The sequence below is a fragment of the Sturnus vulgaris genome, chromosome 10 (assembly GCF_052056855.1).
Source record: "Sturnus vulgaris isolate bStuVul1 chromosome 10, bStuVul1.hap1, whole genome shotgun sequence".
Taxonomy (NCBI): domain Eukaryota; kingdom Metazoa; phylum Chordata; class Aves; order Passeriformes; family Sturnidae; genus Sturnus; species Sturnus vulgaris.
Window position 1 is genome coordinate 25,436,718 of NC_142252.1, and position 11,314 is coordinate 25,448,031.

Below are 11,314 nucleotides of genomic sequence, written 5' to 3' on the forward strand. Positions count from 1 at the left end.
CTAGAACAGCAGTGTCTCTGTGCAAGTGGCAACCAGATCATAGCAACATGCATCATGATAGCCAAACCTGTAAGATGTTGCTTGAATGCAGTCCAAAGCATCATAGGTGCTGCTTGCTATTCAACAAAAATGGGAAAATAAAAATAATGTGAAAAAGAATAGCTGTCAAACTAAAAAAGCAGCTTAAAATTTTCAAAGGGAAAGTGAATAATACTTGATACACAATTCTTAAAACTGGAACTAAATTAGCAGATTACAAATAAACCAACTTATTTCTACCTTACTTAGTTCTTCATTTGAGTCTTCACTAAGAGAATGAGTTAAGTAAAATATAAATCCTCTCTCGTATGTCTGTATTTCATCACGTTCTGAAACTAGTCTCTTTAAAACCTCAGTCATGGATAAACCTGACATTCTGTAGTATGGCAAAGCAAGGTGGTAATCCTTTGTGTCAAACCTGAAGGAAATAGAGAGGAAGGAAAAAAATAACAAAACAACTCTTTGTAAGAACTAAAACCACATCAAACAAAGTCGCAGGCACATCAGTTATCTGCTTATATTGCTCACATTCAACATAATTCTGTTGAATTCAACATAATTATGAATAATTAAATTCTGTTTAATGACAACAAAGACAACCAGAGACCGAAGAGAGGCCTAGATTAAGCTGGTTTTGTAAAACAGAAAAGTTTATATTACATATGCAAAACTAATATATAATAGCAAAGCATTACTAATATAAAATAGCAGAGCATTATGGATTTTCATTTTAAGGTTACTCTACACTATACTACACTATTCTACTGTGTTTAAGGAAACAAGCTCACCTATGCCACTTTGATATCTAAGACATACCTGCTGTAGCAGTCTCCCAAGAAGGCACAACTTTCTCTGAATGCTCTTAGAAGATCTTCCTTCTCATCTGATTTAAGGAAATGAGGGTCCATTATAGCTGCTCTGACCAGTAAGTGAGCCTCACTTAGAAGATGGATGCAGCTCTCAGTTTTAACATTTTCGTAAGTTCTACTATAATCTACCTAGAACAGACACAGGATATACTTAGGCTGCTGACAAAAATTAAGAATATACAGGAACAATTCTAATGAGGGCAGCAGCCATTTGAAACAGGATTATGGGCTAGTCACAAGAAATACACTGCACTAGATTCAAGAATGACATGCATCAGAGATTAATTAACAGTACTTATTTTTAGTTAGCAAACAACAAAAGCGGAAGTTGGACAATACCATTTCTCTGTAAAGCTGAATTGTTGAAACAGTGTTTATAATATATAAATTCCAACCAGGCTCTGACTCTGAATTTGTTCTGGATTTGATGCTGTCAGCCTTTCTGGAACTAGAGAAAAGAGTTAAGTTGTCGTCGGTGTTGAAATAAACACTATGCAACCAAAAAAACCCCCACTCATTTCGTAATTCAAATGCATAAATAGGTATGTTTGCAGACCAGTAAGTGCTGGAGAGTTAAGCTGTGAATTTAAGTGCAATGGCTAATAACAGAGCAAGGATAGGCATGTTCATACACAAGAGTCATCATCAGAACTGTCCACTACATCTCCTCTGCTTAACACCAGGGAGTACCAGGAATCAGAGAATCATCAAATGGCCTGGCTTGGACCTTAAAGATTATCTAGTTCTAATCACCTTGTCATAGGCATGGGATGCCACCCACTGACCAGGACAGACTGCCCAGGGCCTTATCCAACCAGACCTCACACAGTTAAGTAATTCAAATTAGCTGTTTCATCTCCTGTAACGACTTATTGCATGTTTGCCCCTGCAGCTCTAACAAAGTGTTTGCCAAGACATGGCATAAAGAGGTATCAGAACACTTTTATGCTAAAATTCTATTGTCTTGGTCTATAAAGCCCTGAGGGTTGAAAGCACTGTAGGAAAACACACTCTTTTTGTTCTGGTTTTTAATTTTATTTTAACTGTACAGATGCAAAGATGTTTACATCTTTATTTTCAAATTATGATGCTACGTAGCTTAGTATTGTTCAACTTGCGTTTTTTACAGAACGTAAAGGTGTATCTCCTTCAAATGCCAATTAGAATATTTGAAACAACACAACTGGCAGAAGATGGGCTTTATACAAGAAAACTACAGTATTGTGAATAGGCATTTTTCCTGACAGGCTTCTCCTTATCTTCTTCTGAATAATGTCTTCTCTAGGCTTCAAGAAATACTGGTTCAAATAACTCTTCAATCAACTAAAGCTGTCTCCCACTCTTGTTAATTAACTTAAACTGACTTGAATTGATTTGATTTCTGAATAGCTGTTTAGAATAGCTGCTTAGCTGTTTTATGAAAAGCCCCCAAAAATGGAAAAGGAATAGCACTTTCTATAGAAACTTGTAAAAAGTCACATATGCCTCTGGCTACACACATGCTACAACAGTAACCTGGGGCAAAGTCTGGTCCAACTTTGGTCATGGATAACTACAGTGATGTTCTCAACTTTCTTGGAAAGAATCATAAGCCAAAGATAAGACATTTAATTTTGTGCTGTAACATATTTTGTAACCTGTAGCTTTGGCACTACATTTTTTTGGTACTCTACATTTTTTTCTTAAGATAAATATTTTTTTAATTCTCAGGATAAATTCTTAGTGATATAATTTTAACATTTTGTTGATTTCAAGCATTTGTGACTTTATGCTCATTTCTTCTATGTCAGTAAATACAATAGAATTGGAAAAAAAAAGCTTGACTGCTCTTCTCAATTACTAAGGCAATTATTTCTAAAGAGTTTTTCAACAGAAGAACCACTCTTAAATTGCAAGATCCAGAGGTTCAGCACTGTACTCAGAGCTATAAGTATCATCTCCCTAAAAGACACAAATCCTTACAGCATCCTTCTTGTAGGCTTTCTTCTTTCAGTAATATCTTCAGTGTCTGCCTTAGTCAAAAGAATTATATGGTTTTTGAAATGACAGATAGCTCTCGGTCCTATAAAAAGCTGCATTCTTAATGTACAGACATCCAGTGTGACAGGTGGACAAGCCTACAAAGGAAAGTGACTGTTTTGTAATTTCACTTGGTAATGTATGTTAAGTTTTTAAATAAATCAGAAAAAGGTAACCCCTGTAAAATAAAAGCATCCACTGTCTTTCCTGAGTGCTTCATTTAAGCAAGAATAAAAATATTAATAAATGACTACAAAGATTAATTTAATAAGGAGTGGGAAAACAATTGTTTCACTCTTCAAAGCAACTGCACAGTTTCAGCTATGTTTCTCAAAGTAACTGAACATGAGGTAAAGCAGAAATGCCTAACGCAGAAAACTTTATCCTGAATAGTTTGAATTTGGCCAAGTTTTGAAAGACTGCCTGGTTATAAAAGTCTTGATTTCAGTTGCTTATAAAAAGCAGTTACAGATAGCAGTATTATATTTGCTTGCCTATTGTTATCTTACATAGACAGTATTATTTCCCCGATTTGCTCTATATGCACTTTTCACGTAAAACATATGCTATCATCTATAATGGACTAAAAATTGAAAAATGCAACTTCATTTGCACAGAAATACTCTAAATTTACGCCTTTAAAAAGATAAAATACTTACACTTAAAAATTAACATACACAGTGAAACAAGACAACACAGCATTATACGTGTAACCTGCTTTTTGAAGACACTTCAGTATTTCTTGTAAGAGGTAGAGGTCTACAGTGGTCTAAACTGCCCTGGGGTAGTGAGACCCAGAATGAGGCAGCTCTAAAACTGGTTAAAAAAAATAGCAGGAAAAATACTAATAGCAAATAATAAAAATAACCACCATAACACTTGAAACTCCACACTGGGACACCCATGAGGGAAGTGGCCTGTGAAGGACTCACAGCAGCACAGGGACTGTAGCTCCTCAGTGACTGCAGCCCATGGAGGGATCCATGCCAGAATGGGTGGGCACACTGTGGATGGCAAGCTGCAGCACAGAAATCTGCCTAGGTCTGCAGCCTTCACACCTCTTCAAAACTCCTACAGACACAGGAAGCAGCCTGCTGGCTGACTGGAGGAACTGTGATGGATTTAAATGTAACCCACAGTGAAAACGCAGAAAACTGAGACTGGAGAATGGACAGGTGAGATTGTGTCACATGCTGATATTAGCTATCCAGAGCAAAGGATACATGTTTGGCTCTTGAGAATTTTGTAAAACTTCTACTCTCCTATGGCTTCTTTATGTCTGCTGTCTACACACTCAGAAGAAATCCTTAAATGCTATCTTAAAATACACCTCTGTCTAACTTTCCTACTACTTCTATTAATGTGTATCACAATCTTTACATTCAATAGTTTTTACTGATAAGCAATTTAAAGAAGGCAAAAAGTTTAGACCTCCAAGGATCAAAAGCCTCCTCCTAAAAAAACACGCCCTAAGTATTTGGTAGCAGACTTGTTTGATTCCCTTGTGCCTCTTAAGAAAAACTGGTTTGTCATGGACACCTAAGAGAAAGAAACATCATACAATAAAAGAAAGGTCTGCACCCTTTGTTCAGTTTTATAGATCAAAGCATGGAATTTAGTTTAAAAAAGAAGTGATTTTATAGCTTTTCATGTTTTTGAAAATATTCTACTAATGGTCTAAAATTTTACATGGCAATAATAGATTGTTTCATTGGGACATCTGCAGACCACCAAAATACAACATGCCATTTATTTTGGATGTTATTTTATTGGTTCAGCCACCAGACACTAACAGGATTTCAAAATGTAAGTCAACTAAGTGCCATAGCACTACCCCCATTCTATCAGTGAGGTAATGAGAAGTGTACTTTCGCTATATCTGATATATGGTATGATATATGATGTAATGATATATATGACATACCTTCACAGTCGTGTCAATATATGGATCCTCACCACGAGCTGCTGCTGCACTGCATCGCACTGTGAAGCACTGCAGGTTCTGACTAGGGGAAAAGAAGAAAACACAACAATGAAGGAAAGAAATTAAGATTTGCAAAAATCAAGCAGCCACGACTACAATGCATCAGCTCTTTTACCTTTCAAGAAATGGGCTTAAAAGCCCAAGCAGGAGTGGTATGCTGAACTAGCACATGAGCCTGCCCAGAGATTTCCAGGAGGCTATGAAGGACGTATCAGAGGTTAAAAAAAAAGATTAGAAAGGACAGCAGCATAAAGAAACATAGTAATATTATCAGTAAAACCATAAACATAGTACCTTGTAATGACATGCAGGAACTGTGGAGTGAGGACTGCCTGCTCTGACTTCTCTGAATATTGGTAAGTAGAAATTAGTTCTACTAACTTCCCAATAGAGTAGAGATATCCAACATGAGGTAAAGAGAAAAAGCAGAAGAGACTCAGAAGTTTTCTCTTGTTCTCTATTTCCTCACAGGCTGTTGCAGAAATTCCTAGATGTAACAATGAGAAAGGCATTTTATATACTTCATAAATGAAAACCTGGCAATTCCATTCCAAGCCTGAAGCCTAAAAGATACAATCATACCTGCCCAAGTTGCAGACTAGTTTTCTTAGCAGCTAGTAAAAAAAAGTTTTATATGAAGCTCAGTGCATGTCAGAAAATTGAATGACATGTTATCTCATTTGGAGGCATTTTCACAAAAATATGGATGTAGCACCCATGTGAAGATGTGAATAAATTCTATAGATGTAACAGTATTAGAGAGTCCTAAATTCACTGCAACTAAGCATCCATGGACTGAAAGCCTGATCTTAGACAATTACTTTTAAGTTGCAATGAATGGTCATTCAGAGCTGCAGCTCACAAAAAAATAAGTCATTTCTTAAGGAAAGAAAAGGCTGGAAATGGCAGAATTTATTAGGATGCTACTTTAGCAGGTAACAGCTGTGTTCATATTCTACAGATCCTCTTGTCAAAGCCTGTAAATCACGTAAGAGCATAAGACAGCTGGAGTTAAATGGCAAGTAGCTCATTCTTTTCAGCCAGCTGCAAGTTAAATGAGGCATTGCTACTTAGCAGACAGTAAACCATCTCAAACTGAGTGAACGGCCAGTAAAAGTCAAGGGCCAACCATATGCTGGGATGCATCAGGCACAGCATTGCTGAGGGGGCAGGGATGGGATTGTCCCAGTCTGCTCTGCACTGGGGCAGCATTATCTTGAGTCCTGGGGGCAGTTTGGGGCACCACAATACAAGAAGGATATAAACCTATTAGAGAAGAGACTAAGGGAGGGCTACAGAGATGGTGAAGAGTCTGAAGGGGAGGCCACAGGAGGAGTGGCTGAGGGGACTTGGTTTGTTCAGCCTAGAGGGGACTGAAGAGAGACCTAAGAGCATTCTTTGTGCAGTTCCTGAGGGAATGGCAAAAACCTGTGTCAGGGGAGGTTTAGACTGGGTATTAGGAAAAGGTTCTTCCCCCAGAGGGTGGTCAGGCACTGGAAGAGGCTCCCCAGGGCAGTGGTCATGGCCCAAGCCTGTCAGAGCTCAAGGAGCATTTGGAAAATGTTCTCAGGCACTTGGTGGGATTCTTGGGGTTCTCCTCCGCAGGGGCAGGAGTTGGATTCAATGGTCCTTGTGAGTCCCTTCCAACTCAAGATATTCTGTGATTCTATGAAATCTGACTGCTAACATACAGTATTAAATTCTTCCACAGGTCTTTTGTGGCTTGAGCTAGTGAACTCCTAAAATTAGCATTCATGCCTTCCAGTTTTAATTAAGGCCCTTCAGAAAGGTAACCAGTACCTTAGTGATTATTAAGGTTTACTATACTGATTTCCTTGGCTGGCTGAGCAGCAGTCTAGTATCTTGTAACACTAAGGGGAATTTTATTAACGCAATGTAAAGGGTGACTGTTTTGCAACACAAAATTTATTGGCAAAGAACTGATAAAAGCTGATTTAGTCACACTTGTGGTGCGTTGAATAGGTATTTTAGTTCAAGGTTTATGTAGAACTCAGAGAAATTAAAAGACTATTTTGTTAACAGAAGCTCAGTTTAAATCATTGAAAAGGGAGGAAATATCTCAATTTCAAAACAAATCACACAGAAATCACATAGTGTACAAAACAGGATACATAAAGAAGTTCTTTCCTTTCCCAAGTCTCCTGTGACACAGTTCCATTGTGCATTCATGCATATCCATATACCTGTCTGGTATACAGGAAGCAGTTGAATAGAGTGCAACTTTGTCTCTTCACAAAACCCAAAAGGCGACTGGTCAGGTGCAAAACGTCTAGGAAAGAAGTCCGAAACAACGTGGGACTGCAGTGAGAAATTATGATGATATACCTTGGACAAATAAACAGCACTGGCTACACAGCTCATGTTTTAACACTCAGCAAGAACGCACGCTCCTACTCCCAATGCCATTAGCACAGCAATGCCAAGAAGCACACGGCACAGCTAGATAGAACTCCATTCCTGCAACCAAAATCCTCTCTTTGCTTGTCTGTAAGATGCATGTCAAAGTTTGACATCACTGAAGAAATCCCACAACTGATTTTGAACTCAATTTAACCTTTTTTTCCTCTTTCTTTTTAGTCCACTGAGCTATATGGAACATCATGCCATCTCTAGTACTATTTTTTTCCTATTACGTGTCATCCTTTTCCCTGCTTTGCTTTGGAATTCACTGTCGGACGCTGACATCAATTCTACCTCAGCTTTTGATAGAAATTTTGATGAAAAAGGAAGACTAAATCAGCTTCTGGAGGAGAGGACCTGGAGAGGCAGGTGCTGAGCTTTCCTCCCTGGGATCCTGGGACAAGACACCTGGGAAAGGCTCAAAGCTGTGCCACAGGAGGTTCAGACCTGACATGAGGAAGCAATTTCTTACCGAGAATGGTGAAACACTGAACAGGCTTCCCAGAGAGGTGGTTGATGCCCTAGACCCTGTCACTGTTAAAGAGGCGTTTGGACTGTGCCCTTAATAATATGCTTTAATAGTGGCTCACCCCAGAAGTGGTCAGGCAGCTGCACTAATGATTGCTGCAGATCCCTTCCATGTGAAATATTCCAATAGACTAAAAAATGGAGTTTCTTTGGTATCCCATAATTTCCTCAGTTCAAAAGAAACACCGAACCTTATAAAAAACCCCAGAAGTCAAAATACCAGGAGTTTCCTTTCAAAAAGACAAAACACACAACTCAGTTTGGTTTTTTGTAGTAAATTAACTCATAATAGGGAAAATACATCTGTAATACCTGAAAAGCAGATACTGCACTTGGAAATGCTTTGTGTCTTCTGTAGGTAACTCTGTGGATTCCAGTGTGACAGGTATCTCACATAGCTTACTTTCTTCCCCAAGCAGTTCCACTGGCTTCTGACATATGATGAACTCATCTAATTCAAGCTGTAAAGGATGCGTTGAAGGACTTTCATCTTTCACACCTGAGCAATGAAAATGTTAACTGTTCAAACCATTCCATGCAGCAATAAGAAAATGGTATGACAATATCAATTAAATTCTTCAATTACAGCTACCCTGCTAGCATTGGCTTCCTCAAACTGCACGATTTTGAAAACAGCTGTACTAGAAGGTGGGAACAATTCCTACTTAAGCCTCAACAGTCTGAATACTTAAGACTTCTGGAAAAAAAACCCCGAACAGGTAAACTGTTCATGAGAAGGTGAGTCAAAGGCAGCCAATGTTGCAAATGGCTGGTCATCAAAAAAATGCTGACTTTTGGCTGAAGAGAATTTGAGAAGGCAAAGGCAGCTATCACAGGAAACTGTGTTATCTTTAACTCACTTAAGTCCTGGAAAGCAAATCCTAATAACACTAACAAGGTAACTGCAACTTTTCTATGTAGTTTTTAGTAATAAAAAAACACTAGGAGCAGGACACCTTTATCTGAGAAAAGACCCATCTTCACTCAGTGAAGAACACTGCATTTACATTGTCCCAATGTGAAAAGTCTTATTTATCTTTAAATTTTTTCTAGGTACAGTTTCCATTTCTAAAGGACAATCCTTTTAAGTTTCTTCAGTTATAAAGAAAGGACCTTCCTAAGGTTTGTTGGTGTTGATCTGATACATAAACATTTGGAAAAGTGGGAATTGATAACTGATTACATATGGATTGATATCTTGTAATACACAGGAATGAAACATCCTGAGTACATCTGTTTCTGGGATTTCTAGAATTCTAAGGCAAATCCTCAAATAAGATAAAGGACTGAAAAACGAGAATTTGCTTGATTATGGCAGGTTCTGAGCCTAACAGTTACAAATGTACACACGCATCACAACAGAAACATTCTTAATTGTGTAAGCCAGTTACTTAGGCAATGACACGGATAGAATAACTTTTTAGAATACAGCACACTGAACTACTACCCCTTTAAATTGGCCCACCCTAAACAGGGGACCTAATTCTGTGCCTGCAGAGGCTGTACTATTCTCTAAGTGTGCAGCATGATGGCATAATTGTTTGAAATGTTACCTCCACCTGCAGGCTGGTACAACTATTCATGCTCTAGAACATTCAGCTGATAGTCAGTGATAGCACAATCTGGAAATATTTTCTGAAGGTCAAAGACCTTGTTCGAGACTACCTTCAGAACAACAGGAATAAATTAGCAGATTCTTGGAGGTTTAAAAAAAAAAATTATTTCAGCACCTACCTCCATCCACAGCTTTTTCTGGTGCACTGACTCTCTGAGCACATTGCTGGGTCCCATCTGCACTTTGCTGGACCAGTTCCAGTTTCAGGATTAGAACATCCAGCTCTGTTGTTATGGCTATATGTCTGGCACAAAATGCAACTTCAGCAGGAATGAGGTTATCAATATGCAAAATTAAGGAGCGTTCAAAATCTAACACAGTCAAATTCTGCTTTATGACCCGGTATTTCAAACAGAACATGACTAGTTTATTCTTGCAGCCCACAAGAAGATCTCCATTCACAGAACAACACGAAATGCACAGTGGAGGATCTGAAAGCGGCATTTCAACAACTGACATCTGATCTTTTAAGGTTTCACTGTATGACTCTTCCATCTTGTGACCAACCATCCGAACACACACGCGAGAACTCCCTGCAGACATGCATCTCCAGTTCATATATGCTCTTAGGAAAGTTGTTTTGTTTTTTTCTTCAATTGTCACCAGATAGTCTCCTTAAAAGAAAGTAGTCATACTGATATATCATTAAAAAACAGATTACAGTTTCTGAGCTCTTTACCTGCTGTAGTATGCTACAAAGAACATCTTCAAGTCTCAACTCTTACAAAAAGTTCCAAAACCAGTTTTCAACAACTTTTCTCTAAAAGCGCAATTTTCTTTGCTGGGTAGCATACACTTCACGAATCACTCAAAGCAACAAGGACTTAGAGATGTAGGTCCTGAGCAACTCCTATGTGAATCCTCCCTACAAGTTGTGATTGCATACAAGGTTCCTCCCACCCCTCCCCTTCTCATACCCATTAATAAACGAAATGTTTTGTTCTCTACAGACCATGGAAAGCAATAGACCAATAGACTCATGAAGAGCTGTGGAATGGGCTGGAACGACCACCCACTCCGTGCTCTGAAAACAGAAAATAAAAACAAAAAAGACCGAAAGCAGAGTCGAGAGCACAGACCACAACCAAGGCGGAGGCAGACGACGGAGAGATGCAGCTCCCACCCTCCCTCGGCAGGCCCGACTGCCGGCGCCGGGGCCGGCCCGCGCTTCCCTGCTCGGCCCGCTGCCGGCCCGCTCCAGCAGGCGCGCCCCGGCTCGGGAGTAGCCTGGGGAGAGCCTGAGCGGGAGGCCAGGTCCTTATCCCGCTGCGGAGCCCGAGCGGCTTTGTTTCCGCAGCCCCCCGGCCCGGCCCGGCCCGGCCCGGCCGGCTCCCCATCCCCGTCCCGCGCAGCCCCAGGGCCGCTCCTCGCACTCGAGCACTCACGGACCCAGCAATGGCCAGGACTGACCTGTCGAGCTGTGCGCCATGCGCAGCACCGCACCCAGCGTGGCGAAGGAGCCCAGGGCCTCGCAGCGGCCCTGTTCGCGCACGGCGAACACCTCCACCCTGCAGCTGGCCGCCGTGCTGGCCACGAACAGCACGTCTTGGCCGCAGCAGAAGTGCGCCGGTTCTTGCTTGCAAGGCACTACTCGCTGCGAGCCGAAGGGGTGCAGGTTGTAAAGCTGCACCATGGTCCCGAGAAGTTCCGCTGCAGCAGCGGAGAGCACCCGCAGCCTCCCGGGGCGGCGCCCGGCACTTCCCGCAGGGCAGAGCCGCCTCGGCGCGGCGCTGCGCGGGCCGGGGCCAGGCCAGGGATGGGCCGGCACCGTGCGCCTGCCCCGGCACCGCCACCCTCCTACGAGCTTCCGTGTGGCCTTGGCGCGGCTCTGCTGATGGG

At 40.9% G+C, this 11,314-nt stretch overlaps 1 protein-coding gene across 2 annotated transcripts in view; it reads right to left on the reverse strand.

The window, feature by feature from the left end:
- Positions 1 to 11,191, reverse strand: part of HPS3 (HPS3 biogenesis of lysosomal organelles complex 2 subunit 1) — a 23,909-nt gene extending 12,718 nt beyond the window's left edge. For both annotated transcript variants that reach the window (XM_014886122.2, XM_088171164.1), the window contains exons 1-10: positions 10,886 to 11,191; positions 9,595 to 10,089; positions 8,173 to 8,359; positions 7,116 to 7,201; positions 5,206 to 5,398; positions 4,852 to 4,933; positions 2,871 to 3,025; positions 1,248 to 1,356; positions 856 to 1,037; positions 280 to 457 (exon numbers count right to left, since the gene is read on the reverse strand). In XM_014886122.2, the coding sequence (XP_014741608.2) occupies positions 280 to 457; positions 856 to 1,037; positions 1,248 to 1,356; positions 2,871 to 3,025; positions 4,852 to 4,933; positions 5,206 to 5,398; positions 7,116 to 7,201; positions 8,173 to 8,359; positions 9,595 to 10,089; positions 10,886 to 11,108 (1,890 nt within the window). In that variant the 5' untranslated portion in view covers positions 11,109 to 11,191. The remainder of the gene's footprint in view (positions 1 to 279; positions 458 to 855; positions 1,038 to 1,247; positions 1,357 to 2,870; positions 3,026 to 4,851; positions 4,934 to 5,205; positions 5,399 to 7,115; positions 7,202 to 8,172; positions 8,360 to 9,594; positions 10,090 to 10,885) is intronic.
- Positions 11,192 to 11,314: the final 123 nt, after the last annotated feature.